Source organism: Hyalella azteca, unplaced genomic scaffold (assembly GCF_000764305.2).
Source record: "Hyalella azteca isolate HAZT.00-mixed unplaced genomic scaffold, Hazt_2.0.2 contig13723, whole genome shotgun sequence".
Taxonomy (NCBI): Eukaryota; Metazoa; Arthropoda; class Malacostraca; order Amphipoda; family Hyalellidae; genus Hyalella; species Hyalella azteca.
In genome coordinates this window covers 135,597-158,707 of record NW_025943634.1, presented here as the reverse complement: position 1 = coordinate 158,707, position 23,111 = coordinate 135,597, and the positions used below count along the sequence as shown (strand labels likewise).

Sequence of the window (23,111 nt, the reverse complement as noted above, 5' to 3'; positions counted from 1 at the left end):
CCTTTGGCTCCCTGGTGAATTGAAGAACTTAACTACCACAAGTGTGTAGGTTCTAAATTCTAAAATATGTCTACGCTCACAATAGATTGTAAATATACTACAGTTACCTATTAAAGTACGAAAGAACTAATTATCACTTTGCGATTAATAACTGTGTTTATGACGACCAAGTCATGGCTGAACATCTTTCTTCAATATTTTCAGATGTTTTGCTAACTGTTTGTTAGGGACACGTTTTCTTCTATGCCCAGTGAGCCACTTCACAATAAACGTTTCTTCAAGAATCAAGAGCTTGTCCACATTAATTAATTTTACTCTGCCTTGCAATTTTAATTGTGTGTCATCCATCTTGGATGGCATGTGCTCGATACTATTATTTGTTTTTCTGTCTAGAGAGTTTACAATCGAATAAAATACCGATTTAAACAATAAATTTCTTTGTTACAATGAAGGGGCTGCTCAAGAAGTGCCTTGATCAATTATTTACTTTAATAAGCTGTAATTTCCTGGTAATGGTGCGAACTCAGCCACCTTCTATTTGATTCGATGCCAGCTTCAACACACTTTGCATCAATACACATAATCTGATGAATGAAGAAAAATGGTTACTAATTATTTATCGTTTGTTTTCGTACGGTTTTTGAACAATTCACATTGTTGCGCTTGTGTAGGCGATAAATACGCATTAGAAGGCTGTCGGTAATAATCTTAAAAATTATAGAAATTATGCAAATAAAAATGATCAGAAATTAGAATTACATTTATCTTTTATTTTTCGGTTGTATTAGTACCTCGCATGGATGTCTTTATTAAAAAATTAATATTTCGTTTTTTTAAAGGAAGGTTTTTGACAGGAAGGGATACAGTGCTGCATCTATAAAAGTGTTAGTACACGTGAGCTCTGATCCAAAATTCTAGAATAAGTTTCTAACAATTAAATTTCGATAAAATGCCGTTGGCTTGATGAAAACATGTTAACCTGGTGATGTCTTTAGAGTTATTCGTTTGTCAACAAAAATCGCAGGAGCTGCAATTTATTTTTGACGAATATCTAACATGCAGCAACGGAAGCCTGAAAATAATTTTTAACGAAATTTGGAAAACAAGACCAACTATCTCCCTGAATTATATACGCAGCTAAAAACTTATTCCAATTACTTATTATATTCCTTTTCTTATGTTACTTATTCCAAATTATATATTCAAATATATCATGTAATTTATTTCGAATTAGCTATATATGCTTATTTAATTAAGTTTTAAGTAATCAAGTGAAGTTTTCGATTAACCTTACCGCACACTGGGCAGACAATCAGTTGTGTACAAGAGATATTCATAAAATTGAGCATTTTTAATTCGAAGGTTATTTACGATGCATGTAATAACTTTTGCCCTCCTCTTCAACAGGTGAGTCCGTGGCCTGATGCTGCTGTGGCGCTGTAGGACTGTGAATACGGTGAGCGTGATGAATTTCTTGGTCAATACTAATTATATTGCAATTTTTGTGCGAAAATTATGTTAAAATAATAAAATCAATGCAAGTTTGAAGTGGCTATTGACTTGCACTTGTTGCTTGTAATTTTTGATAATGAAGTAACGAAATCTGCGAAAATAATGCAAAACATATAATTTTCTTATATATTCAAAAAATCAATAACTGAAAATGTATAGAACTTTTGGCTTTGTTTAACGAATTTTCATGATAATGGTTTGTTACGTACGACTTGTCGAATTTTTTTTTTTTCGTTTGAATTAGGGTTGAAATCGTGCATGCCTTTATTCAGTGAACAAACGATTATGAGAAATCTACGCCTTTGTCAATCACTTGAATTATATTTGTCGAAGTTACTGTATGGAAGGGTTGTAGCTATGTTGTCTGGGGCCTATACATAACGGGGCCTATACATAACGACCTCGTTTTGACACTCATTTTTTTAAACTTTGGGGTATTACAATATCGTTCCAGTCAAGTATACCCCTCTCCTCTCCACTTTCTTTTATTGCCATAGCCTCTTCTTTTTAAATGTTCAAATTTAAATAATGATAACATGTCGACAAACAAGCTCTTTGAAGACAGACAGGCTGATCTGCAGCTGTCCCGCTGAGCCCCTAAACATTGGTTCACTACTTCGTAGTTCGCAATTCGCATTGCGGCAGCGACTCTAGTTGGAGTTGACAGTCTTCAGTCTTCACTCTTCAGACTTTCAGTTGCTTGCTGGCTGTGGTCGAGTGTGGATGTGGTTAACTTCGCTCTTGTGGACAACGACAGAACATTTAAAAATTTAGATCAAATTATTTCCATTTAATGCACACGGATTTTTAGGCATATAATATGTTTAACCATCTGGTACTTTATTGTTTTGTGTAATTTATTAGTATACATTTACACTAGTTTACTTCACTGAGTAGCAACTACTATCTGCGACCGCTTGCCTGACGCCGCTGTTTTTATGACCATGAGATCAGTCCGCAGCCATAGAATAATCGACCAATGGTTACTTTAATTGTAATATTGCCAAATGATTTGGTGAGTGATGTATTTTGAAGAACGTTGCACAATTTCACTTGCCGGAGACTTTGAGGGGGTTCGTCAAATCTGCTATATTTTGGGATTTCGACGCTGCTTCGTGTTGACGAACATGATCCAAACATATAGTTACGGCCGCTGATCAGTGATAAAATTGTTGCTGTAGTGACGCCAAGTGAGACATCTTCAGCCGGCAAATCTTATACTGAACTAATCCAGTTGTATATAATTGTATGTTATTTCAAGTTATGACGAAATTGTATGCAACATGTGACGTGTTGATACTTGATTCAGTAATTGTATGACAGGAAGTTTGAAACCTGCTTACTTGCCAGAAACGTCCGGACTCCTGTCATGCGAAGACTCGAAATGCCTGTTATTTTTCTTGTTCGTTCGCCACTGAATCCGAAAATTTTCGGTTCACTTTTGCCATAACTTTTTGTTGAAAAATTTTGGTCTCTCCACCCTGATTGCGATGAGGATTTTCATAAACCCATATGCTTAAACAATCATACGTCTGAGATGAATGGAAGACCAACATTTTTGCAGCTAAAACGTCTTCCGTCCAACCCGCCCATCTTGAGGAATTTACTTTTAGAGTTCAGGCTCGATTGCTCGTTCAATGCGGAGGCATGCACCCATGGGCTAAATTTCTAATTGACATGTAATCTCGTTTAACTTTTAGTTGGGCATTTGTTACTTATGGAATTTTAAAGGAGACTTCAAGCTCAGACATTCTTGTGAGTGACAACATAAATCTTGCGATTTGACTTAAGTCAAGTTGTGCAAATGCCCTGCTCTGCCACCCGTTATCTTCTTAAGCCTAACTCCTGCTCTCGTCTAACTCGAGCAGTAGTGTGGCAGGCTGTCATGAGCTGACAAGACTGAAATCTAAGTTTGCCTTCATGTCTGACATTTTCCCGGGAATGTCTGCTGAACGGTTTCATTTCACCCTCTTCAAAGAATTGTTCGCGCCTGACACCATATGCGTGGTGTAGATCATGTACTGTCTAAAAGTGTCTATTTCATCGGTTGTAGCGAATACGCATCACCCCCCAGATGCAGGGAGCTGGGTGTAATTTTTTTTTTCATAACTCGTTTACCTGCCGCAGCGGCAGCCAGACTTCATAATTTTCGTTTATATTTACTTGACTACGACGCGCAAAACGAAAATTTCAGCGATATGACAACGGTTTTTTTTACCATTTCATGCAAGAATTATCCTACATTTCACGGCATGAATCGCGTTTGCTCCTCGTAACTCACGTAAGCGAATGTGAAACCTTAGTTTGGGCTGGGCAAGGGTGGTGGGAATTATTCAGGTCTGACTAGTAAATTAAAACAAGTATTTAGCCGTCGAAACTTGATCTTCCTTAGCAAGGTTATTGCTTACAGCTAACAGTGTGTGAGACATGTGGATGATGTGGTAGCTGTTTGATCGTAACCAATGCGCTTCTCTTTAGGCAGATGACTCTAGACAACGTTTTATGTATACGTTGTTTCATCGTCAGATGCCTGGTAGGATCGGTATAATTTATACTTGTAGATGCTCGCTTCCATTTTGTGTTGTATTTTTTCTTATTGCCAGTCATTGCTTGGATCTCTGGAGTTCCACCCTAGTAATTCATTTGATATTATGAATATATTGAAAAAATATTTATTTTTAAAATCTGCATATAGGTTTTCTTTTATTAATTCTGCCTCATCCTTCGGATTTCATCTCTAGCTATTGGGTGACATGAGATGAACTGCTCAGTTATAAAAGTCAGTTCCCTTCAAAGGCGTCGTTGTTGACAGCTTCGTTTGTTTTGGTTGATGACTCAAATTCAGAGCACACATGTTACTGCGAGCCTCGAGTTACTGTGGCATGCATGTGAGAGGAATCTTGTTCGCAGTTGTCATGTCTTGTTTGCAGTTGCCATATCTTGTTTGCAGTTGCCATATCTTGTTTGCAGTTGCCATGTATTATTTGCAGCTGCCATGTCACGCCCGCAGTTGTCGTGTCACGTTTGCCGTTGCCATGTCACGTTTGCCGTTGCCATGTCACGTTTGCCGTTGCCATGTCACGTTTACCGTTGCCATGTCACGTTTGCCGTTGCCTTGTCACGTTTGCCGTTGCCATGTCACGTTTTGCAGTTGTCGTGTCACGTTTTGCAGTTGTGTCACGTTTGCCGTTGCCATGTCACGTTTGCCGTTGCCATGTCACGTTCGCAGTTGTTATGTCACGTTTGCGTTGCCATGCCACTTTTGCCGATGCCATGTCACGTTCGTGTTGTCATGTCACGTTTGCAGTTGCCATGTCATATTTTGCAGTTGTCGTGTCACGTTGGCAGTTGCCATATCACGTTTGCCGTTGCCATGTCACGTTTGCAGTTGGCATGTCACGTTTACAGTTGCCATGTCACGTTTGCAGTTGCCATATATTGTTTTTAGTTGGCACATTAAGCGGCACGCTTGTCTACTATCGTAAATCTCACGACCACTGAAAAACTTGTGAGAAAACTGGAAAGATGTACCTCATTGTAGTTACTAGTGATTTGAATTTGTCTGAAATTTTGTGAGATTGTAAAATGGCAGGTATTTACATTGTGTGATACAAGCCTCACCTTGATATCGGCGTGTTGGTGCAGTGTGTGAGCATGCCTCCTCTTCGTAATGTCGGCTGGTTGGCGCAGTGTGTGAGCATGCCTCCTCTTCGTAATGTCGGCTGGTTGGTGCAGTGTGAGACATGCCTCCTCACAGCGATATCGTTTGGTCGGTGCAGTGTGTGATGGTCGTCAGAACCATGATACTGTAAGGCGACACCTGAGCTCAGCAGCCCGGCATGTTCTTTCACACCCTCCTCATTAGCTCGTCGATCCAGACATCAATGAGTCCCAATGTGGCATGTGCAGTGATATATGAAATAATTATTCTAGAAATTGTGCCAATTAATCTGTGGATTCAGATGACCTACCGTACGTTACGCACCGAAGCGTTTGTTCTGCGTTTCAATGTTCACTTTATCTTTAGAATAGATTATACATATTAGTCCTGTATTTTCTTCGTAAGAGATTAATATTTAGAAGAATTGACTCGTGAGATGATTTGCATTGTTATTGAGTTCATAAAAAGTATAAGTTCACAGAGACTAACGTCTATACAGATTTCCTTGTTACAGGCCTGGTTTTAAACAATGACCAAAGCCGTACGGCAGTATCGCACGATGAATTGGTTTTGTTCATGTGAGCGTTCAGCAGGACAGTATTTGTTTGTTTATATGCGGAAATACGAGGGGTATGTACGGTGGTCTGAACGTGTTGCTGAAGTAGAGTGTTCGATCATTCAGCGCCCGCATGATGCGTCATGAACAATTGTCTAGACGCCTCACATCTCCATACATGATGGCCTTAAATTTGTTGTCACTCTAAGAAGTCATATCGTGCTATCTCCTCTGTTTCGTAGGTATGAAGCAGTTATAATGTCATGTTCTTGATTAGAGGTCAATCAAAATTGATTTAGAAAATGACTTTCAAATTTTTGTCTTGCGATGTGCCCAATTTATTTAGTATACTTATTGCATCGTACGAATAATTGCAGCATCGTACGCTTATCACTACGAGCTGGCCAATTTTGAATGCAAAACTATAATTGATAAGCTTCGTATAACCTACAATTAACCGAACATTATGGGGATGGAATACAAGGAGTTCATTCCCATTATTTGCCAATCGAATAGAAGCGCACACTAGGGATATTCTACCGATTTGGCGTCCTTTGCCGAACTCTTGAAACGTGTTCGATTGACGGGTATATAATTTTTAGTGTTTACGAACTTACTTATTTTCTATTATTGGTTAAACTTTATTGCAAGTCTCCTTTTGTCATCACTCATTCGCGTTCTTTAAGAATGTTGCTGGACTGATAACCCATTGACTGGCGAATCCGTTATTTATCAAAACTTGGATCATATAATATGACATTCCTGAAGTCCCTGCCAGTATGTGTGCTTCTTATTCTGTATTTTGCTACTCGATAATTGTTGGGCATGTTTTATGGTATCAGTAATGCGAGGGTATACACAGATTGTCATATTATGAAGCATTCTATGTTGCACTACATTTCTCTTAGACAGTATCTCGGTCGCAGGTTTCGACTCTTGCAGGCATCTCTCTCTTGATGATGATCGCATATTTGAGGAGACGCATCGGCGATGCTATCGTTGAAGCCTATAAAAGGGGAGCGATTTTTAAATCCTGGTGGCGTTGCTGGCTAGATCTGTTATCGCCATCAGCTCAGGTCTATAGTTAACCTTTCAGCTGAGGCGCAAGCTCCATAGACTGAGTTGATCATCTTTGCCGCGTTTTTCCGCATAATATGAATGGTTGATGATCGGTAACGATCGACCTGCGATAAGATCGTCTTTCGCCTTTTGAATATCGATTATTTTTTAAAGTTTTTGTTAGCTTATTATATACTCGAATCCTGTAATATCGAAAAAATTTAAATTTTAACTGAATTCTAACAGAATAATGTCCTCGTAATTTTAAATTTTTTTCAGACCAAGCTCGTATAATTAAATGGGTTACTGCAGAAATTCCTAGTAAAACATCTAAAATAGTTTTTAACCACATATATAAAGTATTGATACATAAAATTAGTTATATACTATATATGTCATTGGTGCAAGTAGCGCATCAAAACGTACCCGTATTTATTGTGCATTAATTATTCTTCGTATTATTTTACACTCAATTGATTGAGCATCAAAGGATGCTGAGAAAATTTGAAATTTCGTTCTAACGTTATTATTTAATGGAGAAATTCTACAATGCTCCTGAAATATGTTGCCTTCATTCATTATGAAACGATATTTTACTTCAGTGCAGCATCGATATTGCTTTTCAAAGTAGCTTCTTTCAGATTCTCATTCATGTTACTATTTCATCAATGCGTTCTCACGCGGCTTCTGTCTTGCTGACGTGGCATCACCATTACGTTTTGATGACGACGCTTTGTTTATTCCCATCCAAACTCTGAAGTCGAGAGGCTGATTCTTTAGCCGTTTTTTTGCCGAAGGTTGATTTTACTGCTATTTCCTCACGATGAAGTTTGAAAAAATGTTTGATTCGACAATAGTTGGTGAATTACATTGTTTTACTCGTACCACTCATTGGCATCTCATTATGAACACCACGTGCAATAACACTCATTGGTCCGTGGCCAATTCAGTACTGATCTGTCTGCACATACTAATCCAGTCTTAAAACAAACGACAGTTCAATTGTTTGTAGCTAATTTTATTTTAATTTAATTAATTAATTTTTTAGTTTATTAAAACGGTGTGAAAATTTATATTTAATTAAGCATTTAAGTATGAAAATTGGATAAGACCTCAATTTTTAGATAAATTATCAGATGATTGTTAGCACAATGAGAATGATGAGCTATACCCCGCGATCAGCGTGTGCAAATTAGGTTGTTAGGCATAGGTTAGGTTAGGCATAGATGAAAATTTTTGCGCAATGCTCTAATTCTAGGTTGGTGATTTGCAACCTTTCTTTACTTGAATACTGTTACTCTTTTTACTCTCCGTTTTTACTCTTTTTTTCTGATTTGAGTTCCATTGTGTTTGCTTGGAACTTTCTACTCAATCTTGCTAAGAACAACTTATCTTTTGTCTGATATTGTTTCCACATGGATCTCAGTGGGCCAAAACTGAAGAGACCCTGAACGCTTATAATAAAATTTCTTTGCTGCGATTGCAGTGATCGAGCCATGTACGCCTGTGATCAATTTACTCGTTGATATATTGCTTTACTTTATTCTATTCCGTCTATCAATTTTATATTTTAAACTTACGGCGCGAAGAAATATCAATACGCGAATCATATATAATTGTAAGCTGCTAATATTTATTTCTGCTGTATCACAAAGGAATGAAAGGATAAAACTTAGCCTGTGTCTTGATCGGGTTCCCTTCTATACGAAAAACTGGCATAGAACCCCAGGTAATATAGAAATTCTGAAGGCAGTTATAAGTTTCGTCAATCATCCCTGATCGTTTAGCAGCGTCGAGAGGGCGTCACTGCGTGTATGCTGCAGTAGTTCAAGGCCTGAAGCTCTCCTCGTATGAAGAGGTCACGGCACCAGCGCACATCTGTTCGTTACTTCTATGATGTCCTGCTTGCAATTAGCAGTCAATGTTTTAGCTCTGCATCACGTGGAGCAAGTTTTTCCAGTAGGTGTGCTCATGTGGCGGGTTTTAAAACTTCGTAGAAAGTTAGTTGAAAATATAAATGCGGTACGTTGGGCGGGCTCTTTCTTATTTGCTGTCCGTACATGCTTTGCCGTGCAATGTTTGAGTTCGCATTCTCTTTGTGAGCGTTTAAATTTTTTTTTGTGCCTGCGAACATATAGAAATAATTGTATGCTAATTGCAAAATTTATATTCGTTATCATTTATAGAAAGCTTACCCATTTTAAAAATCGATGCGTCTTTGCAAAGACTTGAATTGAACAATTTCTGTTTTCGGTACGTATTGAATTTTTTTTGTGAGGAGGCGTTAATCGTCAGTTTTACAGCCTAAATTTCAATTCTGGCAGCGTATCATAAGTTCTAATTAAATATATTTTAATGAGCGTCACGATTGCATTGACTGACTCGCCTCGTCATGGACTGTTGAGAACCTCGTCAAGCTCTCGAATTCACATTTAACGAAGCATCACAACTGCCAATCTGGGACTAATTATTATATATGGTCCATCATAAGCCTGCGGCCTAAATTTGCAATTTTCATTTAATTGACAATTTTAAAATTCTTTTTTCATAACTCAACTTTTTTGTCGTGGTCATGATCATGATTGTCAAAACTTTGACTAGAGCTTAATCTTGTTCAAATCGCTAAGTATTGATTTTTTTCACTTATTCCTGACATGTTTATTGCAAGTAAATAATGTGGCTTGATTTGTAGCTTCATACTTTAAGCATTGCTCTTCACTTTCCAATGCAGATGTTCGCTAGGCGTACGTGCTATAATGCATTATCATAAACTTTACAGTCGTAGGTTTTCGCCTCGTCAACTGGCTCTATTATTATGGGCAATCATAAAATATTCAATTACTTTCGTGTAATTGATATAGGTAGTAAAAAATCGATTAATTAGCATTCCAGCGACTAATTATGCTCGGTTAACTCTTGAAATCTTAATGATACGAAGAGTATCTTTTTATTTAAATGTATATAATATCGTAAACGTTTATAATAATAAATATTTGACGCGATTTTTAACTTTGAAGGTCCTATAGAATTTTACTCTTGCGTGTATCGTATTCTGTGATGCATTATTGACTGCATTATATCTCCTTCCAAATTTTCAGTTTCTCATACATCAAATTAGTAATGACCACTTGTTCCGCTGTATGTGTGACTGAGTTTGTTATATAAAACTAAATTCAACGAATAATGGAAATTTACATGGTGGCTACTGATGTGCGGTGTTAAAGTCCTTACCTCAGTATGTTCACTGAACTTGAGAAGCCATAATTCACGAGCGAGTGTCAAAAAAATAATGAAGTTATTATTAAATACGATCTCATTAATCAGCACTTGAGCAAAGAAGCACAGCAATTCCCCGCATTCACTGCTCTAACATCTGGTGGATATCATCTGCCTGAGTCGTTTTCGTTTCACAATCGGCCGAGCAATTTTCTGTACGAGCTCTCATCTCTCACAGAGCCTGCAGTCACCCATGTTTTCTGACCTCGAGCTCGCAGTGATTGTGCGCAGACGAGAATCCGTCGTTGCAGTTTCGTCTGATGCATCATCTGTGGCTGACTTTTACAGAGATGCCTCGCATCGGCCAAATAGTTACAGGCTAAATATTCTCAATTGTTATTAATTTATCTTTGTGTTTTGGCTCGCATTGTTACCTCAATGTGAATGGTTTGTTTTTAGCATCATAAAATGCTCATGCTTACCTTGGTGCATCTAGCACTCCGCGTCTCGTTGTTGACTCAGTGACCAGCCGTAGGCGTTACTTTTCACATGGATAATGCCACACATGATAGGTGTCGCTCCAACTGCGTCGCAGTGACTTGTCAAAACTTCAGCAAGGACTTCTCGACTGCCTGTGCATTACTATTTATATTGTATATTCTTTGAGTCAGTAAACACCTAGTGTCTTGGTTATTTGAAAGTCATATTTACTGCTGCGAAGATTGTTGATGGTTATACTCTTTGGAATTGAGTCGACATTCCAGCGGAATGTATTCAAGCCTATACGCCCTTCCGATGCTTCGGCTCGTCACGTTCATGACCATGAATGGCAACGTGAAAGCTATACTGGGAATAGATCTTCCGCTTTGCGATCAAGCCAACCCTGTTGTTGCTGAGTTGTATGGCTGGAAATCATGTCTGTCAGGTGTAGGCATTTGATTTGGATATTCGATTCTTCGGCGAATTTGTTAACGCATTATCCTTTGCAGCTGCATGATTGAAGAAACAAATGAATGTTGTCGTTTTCGTCGAAGACTTATTCACATTTTGACGAAGACGTTATTTGGTGCACTCTGTGCATCGATATTCTGAACATTCAAGTTCGTTGACTATTGAGTGCGTTTGTTCAGCTTTGCTATGATCTTCTGAACTTCAGAAAGTCGAAGTGTTATGCTTTCTCACGCTCGTGGCTGTTGTTGCTGGTAATGTTGTCACCTTTGCTCAAGAGGCCGTCGCGTTTGTGTGATGTATGATGGTTATATATGGGATGAGATGCAAGATGCTTCAAATGGTGCTGTGATGTACGATGGTTGTAATGGTGATGTGATGTACGATGGTTGTAATGGTGAATGATGTACTACGGTTGTAATGGTGATGTGATGTCCGGATAAATATGAATATGGCACTGAAAATCTATGAAGAAACTTCCTCTGGTAGTGGTTTATTATAGTCTACTACATTTGATTTAATACCTTAGGCATAAAATGCCTCGCCAACGGTTTTTATTTTGGCATATGATTTTTAACTGCCCCATTGTCAATATTTGAATCAATTCGATCTTACAAGAGTTTTATTAGGCGTTAACGTTTTTTTGAGTATTTTTTATATGCGTTGGCTGAGATCCAATTTCAACAAAAAAGAACTAATCAGGACTGATTGTTGCAGTGAATATGAGTTCATCGTAGAGTCGAAGTCTCCCATATGTTGATAATCTTATTAAGTATGCCGGCGGTCTGTTAATTTTCTTCCTAATTTTCCCTTTCGTTTCAGATTTGAATTTCTTATTTTTTACATTATATCATGTTTCTTTAGGTAATATTACGTTGATTTGCTTAGGTTTGGATGCACGATTCGGTATGCCTCAGAAACCCTTTAAATTACTTGATTGAAATTTTACACGCTCGCGGTGCGAGTGATCATAGTTGCTTATAGTCTTCGAAAATCATTGAGCGAGTGCTGAAAAATCACCTGTTACTTCAATATCTTAGGTGCCTTAACCTTTCATGATGGTTACCAGACTCTTCGCATCGAAGAACTCGAGTTCTCAGTCGTCCCGAAAAAATTCTGCTCCGAACGATCCTCCCCCACCGCCTCCGCCTGCTTCGAACAAACCCACCAAGACTACGTTCTTTTCGAGCATAGGCAAGCCTCCTCGAAAGCGACCTACCAACTTGCCCTTATCGCAGCCTAAGGCCGGACAGCAACATCCTCCTCAGTCTTATCGATCACAGTACTCCTCGAAAACACCTCCCGCGTCGACTTTCCGGGCGCCAGGGCATTTAAGGCCGAGCCATACGGACTGTGGCCATGCATCGGCCTCGGCATCCAGTTGTGGGGGTCGACTCCCCATTCAACAGCAAGCCTGTGCTCAGCCTCGGCCAACTCATCTGCCTTCAACGTACTTGAGCTTTGCAGACTCTGATTCGAACAGCAGCTATTTGGATCTCATCAGAGCTCGAAGTGACGAATCTCTACTATGGACTGCCGAACAAGAGGCGTCCGCACTTGTTGCTGAGCTTCGCGCATCATTGAATTGCAACAGCGTAAGCTCTGACAACAACCTCAACTCTCTGGGCAAGCAGGGGAATTTTGCTATCGGCAAAGAGACTAATCATAAATTAAATCCTTACCAGCTCAGACCTGAACGAACTGACGACTCGGATGATGTTGGATCAGGCGGCCTGGTTGACGGAGGCAAGCATCACGACCAAGTTCAGTATATCTATTCTTCCTCCAATGATGCTTTGGGTTCAGCGGACAGCAACCCATTTCAACGCTCTTTCTCAGTTCAGAAACGCAACTCCGACGCTCGGTTAGCCGCTCAAAAACTGAATCACTTGCCTCCACCTCGGTCTCTGTCGTTCACGGACCTGCAATCAGCTGTCGAGTTGCTTCCTTTGAATCGACCCGATCACTGTCGGCTACTGCCCGACAAGGATGAAGAATCAGCTATGGGTGTGAGCTGCAGTGGCAGTCTCAGTTGCTGCCATACTGCTGCTGGCCCTGGCACGCACCGAGACCTGCTATGTGAATCTCCACTCAGAAATTTCGGTGGATCTTGGAAAAGTTTACTTCGAGGTGAGTGAAAGAATGAAAGTTACCCGTTATTAGCAAAAAATTTTACGTTAGGCGACTTGTATATTATTTAGAATTGTGTGTGTAATTAGGCCGATTGTTATGTGCTGTTTCTTAGCTTTTAATTGTTTTTTTCTGTGATTTTATTCTCGTCACGAAAAAAATATTTGCAATACGGACACAATCTGTAGGGTTGAGTTTATCGGACAACCAAAGTGTGTGCGCTAACAGGCGCAAACTTGAATGGCGTAATTACTTACTTCTCTACCATGCATTTCCTTTATCAGCCATGTTTTGGTGAAGCAATATCATGGAGGGACGCTTGGACAATGTGCTATTCCTTTTACGGGATAATCTTCTAACCATGATCGCCAAATTGTCGGCTATCCTCTTTTCAATCTCAAACGCTTTGTTTACTCATGACTTGGAAGTATTCTCAGATTTAAAGCGTTATTGATGCTTGGGTGTGTCTTGTAACATTATTTGGCTCATCAGTTCGTGGGCAGATCAAGACAAGCCCATTGATCCTCTTTACTTTTGCAGCCAGCCACACTGTATAAGGCTTGAAGTCCTAATAAATACCGGCGTGTAGGAAGGATGCCAACCATCCCATGAGACTTCCCTCAACACGCTAGTTTTTCAAACGCTAATTGAACGTGGTGGCTGTATGCTAGTTATTGATGGTTAATGGTTAAACCCTTGAGTACGTTCACACGCATGATGCCTTTCGATTTTTATTAAATTTTTATCGCTGGATATTAGATATTCTGAATGATGGTGATTTAGAGTGTACCGATGATCATCGCGATGTAGGAAAAGCCAAATTTTATTCGCTTAAGATATTTTGTCGTTCAGCGACTTACGTTATGATACAAACCGTTGTGCAATTGCTACATTGTGACCTAATTTTTATTTACAGTCCTCAAAAAAATCTCAAGTATTTGAGCTCAGCGGCTCGTGATTTCTCTGCTGAGTAAATTTTCTGTATTTAAGTCTTAAGAGTGCAACAAACACGTTTGTTCATTTTATTCGCTGCGCCATCCGTGACCTTCACAATCGCTTTGTTAACTATCGCGTTTACGAGGCAGGCATGTTTGGTAAGCTGTATTTAATAGCGGTCACTTGGTCAATGTTAGAGCAGTGAATGTCAGGCAAATTCACTTCTGATCCGGGATGTGCGAGTTCAGCATTTAAATTGTTTCATTTTGAATGCATCACCCAAACTGCGCTTAGCTGGTCTTTAGAACTGCTCGTGAACTTTTTCTAGGAATATAAATAATGTGATGACTCTGTCAGAGATTTGTTTTTGTTTCATAATTTCTTGTAGACGTGCATTAAATACGCGTTTTGCAATCATAATCCAGCTTATGGAAAGCGTGTAATATGTAAGTAGTTGCCAAAAAGAATTTTTATCAATGAAAAACACAAAAAAAATTATTTATTATACTTCACAAAAAGTATAAATAAAGCGGTTGATTTTCATTCATATAATCCATAGATGAAACGAAACAACTTTAATATTAATAATCATGAGCCGCGATTCCATAGAGGCACGAGTCCTTGAATCCCTAGCGTCTCAGTCGGCTGCTAGTATCTATTTTTAGACAAGCTACGCTGTACCATACGTTGCCCACGCTCTTTAACTGCTGGACCTGGTGATTCCTAGTGACAGGTCTGCATTTTATTAGCAATCAATTGCGTATTATATCGAAAATTGCGTATTGTATCGAAAATCGTGCCCTTATAGGCATGATAATTTGAGTGTACACTTTCCCAGATAGAAGATGTTCCCTCGCACGATACTATATACCGAATTTCCGTGTGGAATCGATATAATGCTCTGCAGGCTAACTATGATACGCCCGTCAACTTTAATTGCATTTTCAACTTTCATGGTATTGAAATTTAGCATGAATGTATGTAACAACTGTTTGGAACACGGCAACATATATCATAAGTTCAATTTTAGATGATTAGATGAAGGATAATCATCTGACAAGCTCAGGTTCGTTGAAAAAATTTGTTTGACATTAGAAAAAATTATTTGCGGATAGAAAAAAATTTAGTTGCGTTATAGGAATGAATTTTCATTTCACTGTTAAATCGATCTGGAATTTGAAAACTTGTAAATGTTACCCATCCTGATCTACCTATTTTGATACATTCGTTCCGAGATGTAGATTTATTGATGAACAAAGCAATAGAACTCATATTAGAAAGAGTAGAAATTATTACGCTGCAGTGTTGCAGTTCCGAATGTTCATTGGAGGCATGTCTTCGTCTCCTCTCAACGGATCAAGAAAAGGAGTAATGATGGCTGTGATGCATCCTTGTGCATCCAACTTCAACTGTGCATGCATCACTATCAGCCACCTGCCTCCGTTTATCGCTGCTCCTCTCTAACGTTGAGGGCTTTTGCATATTCTGCCGCCCACTGCATCGCTGTAACTAGGCTACGGAAACGGAGGAAATCACTCCTCTTCCGGGCATTGATCACTGTCTCGGGGCACCTCAGGGCAAATGATCACTCCTTCAAGGCACTGAGTTCTGGCTGAGGCAGCGACGAGTGACGAATCATTTGCCAACCGCGATAACAGACGAGTCTGGGTTAATTTGAAACTGTTTGGACTGACTACAAATTACTTCTGACTAAAAACTGACCAGCGATGAATGATTTCTATTGATAGAAGAAACTGAGAAACAAACGACGAGATTTTCTGGCCGCAGGAGATGGAAGGAAAGGTTTGATGTGACCGTTATATATTATGGTTGAAAACAAGAACGTGGCATAGACATACTTCATGTTGAGGTTATATCTTGTAGCAAAGTACCTTGCCGATTTTTAGTTGCTAATTATTTTCAAAAATATTTTATTCAAGTAATTCATGATGAAGACTCATTCCACGAGTTGGTCACACGCTGACAGCTGTATTATTTATGATGACTTAGCAACATCATTATATTTTCTCGATGTTGCATAATTGTATTTTCATGTTAGATAGCTTAAAAGAGGAAATATCTTTCTTTGAAATTTTTTTAGATTAAAATCAAGCAGAAAGACTGCTCAAATAATACTACTGAACTTTGAATTCGGGCCTCACAATCATTCAAGTCAAGTTCACCTATCATTCTGATTTGGAGCTACCTCAGACACTGTCGGTGTGCTAAAGCAGCTTACAGGCCGAGCCATGCAGTGACAGGCCCGTTGATAACTTTGTTGACTATATAAAGTGCTCATTACAGTGCCGCTTCTGAGCAAGGCTTCATTAGTAGCGTATGTTGTTGTTGCTGGCTTGATTACGCTCAATTTACAGCCTGTTGATTATCCGATAACGAACTTGAGCGAACGATAAAGAGTTGCCTTATAAAGTCCATATCCTTCATTGCCTACGATTCGCCCGTGCTGTGCGGGCGTTGAACTGTACAGTTTATCCGCCGTATATTCGCATTTCGCTCCATTGTGTTGTGTGTCTGTGAATTTTGTTTGGTTGAATGAATACTTACGAATTTTTGTCAATATACGCTAGATCTTAGCACGTCTCGAGAATTTTGTCACTTGTTGATCTGGAATTTTGCTACTTGTTGTAATTTAGACCTAATCTTGTTTCGAACCTAATTTTAGTTAATTAATTTATTTATTTCTATTTGCTGACACCGGTAAGCTAAGCGACAATAAAACGTCCCCTGTACCTAGTGGTGTGAACGAGTTATCTAACCAAGAATATTATTTTAAACAAAATTGTTCATCATTGTTACTTGGTGCAATTTTATAATTATGGTTTTTCAACAATTCCGTCAATTTTGCGTTGGAATAAATCAGACGTGGGAAAGAGCCGTAACTGTTACTTCACAATAATTTTGCCCTGTTTAATTGGCACAGTGGGAAGCCATTTATGTGTAATATTATGTAACGTAGGTACTGATAATTTTTTCACTATTGGTAAAAGTCGTTACGGTACTTTTTATTATCGACCACTATACATGCATCGTATACAATTCAATCATTCTGGACCACGGTGCATTGATCATGAGCAACCATGCGACTGGGACGTGATCCAATCACACGCTGTATTATACCACTCACTGTCTGCGGTGCATGTTTGTTGACGTTGCTGCTAGAGGTGTCTGGTTATGGCCTGGCTAGAGCTCTTGTTTAGCAGTTCTCTCTGACGTGACACTAGCACAGGCGTCCCGTCGTCTCGTCTCAACGGTCAACGCACTGACATGCGTTCGTCTTGTCTCCATGTCGTGTTCTTCAATGTTCTTCAACTTCCGGCTCATCTGGCGGTGTTGATAGTTCGCCATTGTCTCCTTCCATGGCAAACAATCCTTTTGTTTACTCTTTCAAGGAAAGCAATATGTGCCATGAGTGTTTTACTATGGTCTCTATCATCAGTCAGTCTATTCATTTCCTGCTTATACAGATATAGTTGCTTGGAAATTTATTATTATAATGTTTCCTCTTTCAACAGTTTCCTGCTCCAGAACTTGAATTGTCTCGGACTTATTATTCAGTATATACACGAAACGTCTCTTCGGACTATTTTGGACTCTAAAGCTGTGATTGTTTACCATTACACGACGATGTTTCTATTGATAGCATTACTCGCTTGAGTAAAATAACACGATAGTTTCGATGTTCTGTGAATAGAACCAATTGAATCGCACACGACACACACCTGCTGTAATACCTAAAAATGCAGTGTTTGTCCTTACTCAGGTCCGAGAAGACTAAAAAGTCGCTTATGCAATCCTAGTGTAATTTGGGGGAGATGTAAATTTCCACCCCAGTCCCATCCCTGCATGTATAGTGACTCCATGCATGCCATTCTCATTACGAGAACCACAATCTATACAGCAAGATCTTGATGAATGGTTCATTGTTGACGATTGGGCCGTTCACGCTTGCCTTGCATCTCGCTATTGTTCTTGCTCGAACCCTACCTCACCATCTTTAACTTCTTTGTCCTGAACAATTTTTGGTAAAAATCATTTCATTTTATTGTGCTCCGTTTTCTGTCCCTCATTCTTCTTCTTTGCCTTTGCTGGAGCCACCTTGAAATTATCACCATGAGTTGAGTAACGTCACCAAGAGGCAATTCGCATGTCACGTCACACTAAATAGTGTTTGTTCCAATGGTTGGTGATGGAAATCTCTTCCAAGATGCCAATCTAAGTTCCGTAACGTTTATGAGACCTATCCAGTATTTGTGATCATAGTTGAAAATTTTAAAAAGTAGGAAAATGGATTCGTCGTACGTTCGCATCGAGAGCATCTTTGGTTCCTTGCGCGTTGTTGGCAAAGTAGTTTATTCCATATGAACAATTTGTAGTAATGCATCAACTTAATTGTTTAATAATTACTCAATTTAAAAAAACTGAGGTAGACACGCCGAGGTTTAGTGTAGTGCACCTGTGGACGTGAGCTCGTGACAGCGAGGAGGGATCGGCGCTCCCAGTGACCTCAGGGCCGACCGCTGCCCGTTAAACCTTCCGGCCATCGCCTCCTTGGTCGTTTGTCAGACTCACGTCTCACGCTTTTATTTCCCTTTTTCATTTCTCTTCACCCTTCCAGTTCCTGTCTCTTTATTTTTCTGCCTGGATGCTTTCTCCTGATCTTCAAGGCCCACTTTTATAACTTGTGAGGGATTACAATAGATGTTAGATGTAAGCGAATGTATTCCTAGCCACTAACTAAGATTTTTTATAATATTAGTATGTATGCGTGGTTAAATTGGTAGAAATCTTTTCGCTGCATTATGGAAACATAAGATTGTGGTGGACTGACCACTGAATGCGAAGACCATAATGTTCCGAATTTTGTTTTGAACGATAGTCATCTGAATATAATAGTCTAAACTATCAGAATTTTATTCAGTCTGAGTTTCAGGGTCGTTTGGCATTCTAGCTTTCCATTAACTTCCGTCATTGAGTTTTATCACCTTTACTGCGCCAATATCAGCTAAAGATAAGAACAACGATGCCTATTTGCGTATACGCGTCTGGCCAGCTTCTGTCACCTCTTGAATTCTTAACAAGTGGTACTGATGTAGGGAGTTGCACACTTCACATTAATGTCTTAGACTCTTGGAAAAACCTCTGACCGTGTTGGTCGGTGTATGTCTACCGGACTTGTGTTGACTGAACAAGCTTTGCGTTATTGAGCAACGGTGACTTTTTTTTTTCTTGTTCACTGTTCAAACTCATTCCGTGGGACGATCCGACTAGGAAGTTAAATGCTTGCCTAGCGATGTGATCTCTATGATAAGCCAGTCGGACATATACCATTAATGAATGCTGGTTAATTGTACAAAATCGTTGTAGTAATTGGTATTATTTAATCTCAAACCGTCTTTTAAACAATTGGTTAGTGATGTTCAAGTTTTGAAAGACATCTTCCTAATCATCATGAATTATTTAGATCTTTGCCTTACGATCAAACGTTCAGCTTCTCACGCCACGGATATGCTATATATACGCAGTGTCGCCCAGGGTTCAGCCTGCTGAACATGACTGAGAAGATTGGCAATAAAGCCTTCACAGTCGGTCCATTGTTCGACGGCCTCCCCTCCTCAGCTGCTGCCCCAGCTTGCGTGACCATCACTGTACATTAACCCCAACGAGTTAACGCTTCAATTTTATATGCGCAGGACTTTTCTCCGTTGTCGAGGTGTCAAATCATTCTGTTTTATGACTTATTACTTGGCTACATGTGAGCACAGTCGAGTTTTATGGGTGCTGTTGTCTCATGTTTTGCGGTGATATTGCCAAATATGTTACTTGACATATGATGTTGAACATAAGGTTTTTCAATAATTTTTATTCGTTTGATTTGTTTTTATTCAGAGATACATCTTTCATACCTTTTAAAAATGGTCGTCAAACTTGTTTATTTCGGTAAAAAATGTCCTACGATATTATACTAGCACTAAATGTGTAATTATAATTCAATTTACAAGTTGCAATGTCTACTTCTCACTTCTGTTACGTTGCGTTCCTTCTCACAATAAAATTTGTGCATCCATTTTTTTAAAATATTGCGTTTCTTTTCAGAATAATAGGTATTCTTTGTAGTCGTACCCTTTTTGTAAAAATATTGTCTGCTCAGTCGCCAACTTTGTTCCTAACCTCTGATGTGATCGCTGCTCCGTGACAACGAGCAGCGTAGCCTGCGCAGGTGTTAGTTGTCGCATCGGTGACGCTGCGACGGCATTTCGCCAGGTGCTAGTTTACTCATTTATTATTGTTTCCGAAATGGGTAATCAGTTAAAATTAATAGACTTTCAGACTTTTCTTGATCATCTCGTTTATTATTATTTTTGGTCTTAAATTGTGTCTCAAATGCCCTTCATGCATTTTGTTTCATGTGTTTTTGCTGATACAGAGCAGGTAATTATAGAATTTTCAAATATGTACGCTTTTCATCAATGCCCAAACAACTCTCGAGTAAGCTAACATCATACCAAAATGAAGCACATTTTTCGAAGAGCGTTCTTCACGTTATATTTCATCTGGTTAGTGCAGCTGTTTTTGGAAATCTTCTCTGCTTCATGTACTATAAATTATTCAGTAGTTGGCCGCGATAAGTCGAATACATGTCGTGCCGTGGTAGCTTTTAGGAGGGTAGGGCGTGAGATCTTAGGCTCCCATATGATGACTTTTCCGTGCGAAACTCGGATCTTAGCCGCCTATCTGTGCACTGGTCGGTATGCGATTAGCCTGCGTGCGTCCTGTCATGTCGACAGGAATTTTTCGTCGTAGGAATTTTTTTGTCTGTCCAATATTTGATTTATTGTTCCCGTACTCGATTTTGAATTGCGTCGGTTATTATTATTATTATTTGCAGTTGGATTTTTTCCTTATAAAATTAGCGGTTATAGAATTTTGCGGTTGCACTTTGAGATTTAAAACATTATGTATGAATAAATAATTTGCACTATACAAGATCACGATTAATGCCGTCTTCGCTTATACTTCACTTGCTGATTTTAAATTGAAGTTTTAATTTTGTTTGTTTGAGATGATGCCTCCCTGGTAATCCAAAGTCATTCCTCGCTAGTAAAATACTACCGTAGCGTTCAAATGTCATTTATTAATGCGCTCTTCCAGCCTCGGTATTGAATCTCACCGCCAAAAATTTATCAGGTTTTATTTATTTATTTCTCTGGAGCCTACAATTATGTATGTAAAATATCAGCGATTTCAGGATGATTATTCACCATTTTTATTGTTTACTCCTAACATGTTGTAGATAGCTACATCTATCTTCATTATTGGCGCACTTCAGTTACAGATTAACGCTTCTAACTCTTATTAATTCCACTTGAGACAGCTTATTATATATTTGGCCAGCTGGCTGTAGGGAGCGCCACTACACGCGTGTGCCGGTACGGTGGGAACCTGTTTCATGTCCGATCTATGCACACAATATACGCAGCTTCTGGTATTGATTGGCAGAGGGAGGACTGTTCTATTGATTATACGCTTCCCTTATTTTGAATATTCGCTAGTTACACGTGTTCCGCGCAGAGTGACCCAATTAATATTCCTGACTGAAGAACTTATCAATATCGTAACGTATCAACACAAAGTATTTTCGTACTTGAAAAAAATAGTGAATACCGCCTTCTCAGTGTGTATGAAAACCAATCGATGCGCCAGTTACTTCATAAATTCAGCTTTGTTTGGAACGTGGCTTTACCTATCGTCTTAGGTATGGTTGAACTCTTTTAAAATCTTAAATACCTATATTACTGTATTACTATTACACTATTCGTTATATCCAGCCTCAAGATGTATGTATGTATTTAAAAAACTTATCCTGCTTATGTCAACTGGACGATTTTTTTTCTCAGAATTTACTCCGACCGGCGTGGGAATACATGGAATACATATTTACATCGAGCAAATTATGCAACTAAATTGCCTATTAAATTAAAATTAAGACATACAGAGTAGAAATCGGTTCCACTTATTGACACAGTAATCAGAGTGAGTGGTTGTGCTGTATGCCTGCTGTTGTCTCTCGGAGTCCAGCTGATGTAGATCCTGATTTCGATGAGGCTTTCCTGCACCTGTTGGGTCCGACGAGGGTAGATGAGAGTAGATTTAGGGCCGTCACAATGGAGGTGGAATGAGGGTAGACGTGATGAACGTGGGATGCGGGTTTACATAATAAAAGTGGAATGGGGGTACACGAGATGAGGTCGCCATAATGAGTGTGGAGTGAAGGTAAACGCAATGAACGTGAGAAGACACTGGAATTTTGGTATGCTTAATGAAACGCTGAATTTTATAGACCGACAAAGAGTGAGATGGGTTGATACATACAGAGTGGAATGGTGGCTGGCAGTAGGAGAGTTTGACGAGCGTAGCCATGGTTCAAATGATATGGTTCAAATGAAATGAGGATAGACAAACAGGGTGAAATTAGGTACGACTATCAAGACAAGGGCAGACGCGATGGAGGGTTCTGCTGTGAGATTAGAGTCAGCGCCGAGCGTGTGAGATGGAAAGTCATCTAAATTATGATTGAAAAGTCATCTAAATTTGAAAAGTCTTCTAAATTCTGCTGCCAGTAAATGAGTTTATGATGTTACTAAGTAACTGAGATTCCATCCCTTTACTAGTTTCCAGCAACTCTTAACAGTTGCAACAATTTTTTTATGAAGTAGGTCTCTGATCTATGCTACTCGATTCAGTTGTTTAGTTAATGTTTGTCTCTATCATTAGTTACACTTCATCATATATTCCTATTGATATTTCGCTGACTTGAAGTTACGTTCGAATGTTTGTTATCATTTGTCGAGACTAATTTACATGTCCGTCCATTGGAAATAGGCCTTCTTGGCAGCCAAATCTTGCTCGCGCTGGGATTTTTTCGTGGTTGCGAGAAGATTTTTTGTGTGAGAGGAATCAGTCCGTATGGTGGCATGGGGAACGTGTGAGTGCACGCTACCTGGGCCTCCTGTCTTGGTGCTATTCTAAGCCTTTGAAGCAGGTAGCTTTTGTAGGACTAATTCGTGTTCTAAT

The 23,111-nt window shown here is 39.2% G+C and overlaps 1 protein-coding gene across 3 annotated transcripts in view; it reads left to right on the top strand.

The window, feature by feature from the left end:
- Positions 1-23,111, top strand: part of LOC108672229 — a 107,682-nt gene that overhangs the window by 48,695 nt on the left and 35,876 nt on the right. For 2 of the 3 annotated variants that reach the window (XM_018159867.2, XM_018159866.2), the window contains exon 1: positions 11,770-13,082. The exons of the other annotated variant lie outside the window; for it this stretch is intronic. In XM_018159867.2, the coding sequence (XP_018015356.1) occupies positions 12,008-13,082 (1,075 nt within the window). In that variant the 5' untranslated portion in view covers positions 11,770-12,007. Of the gene's footprint in view, positions 1-11,769; positions 13,083-23,111 lie in introns of those variants that run through there. 3 annotated transcript variants of the gene reach the window in all.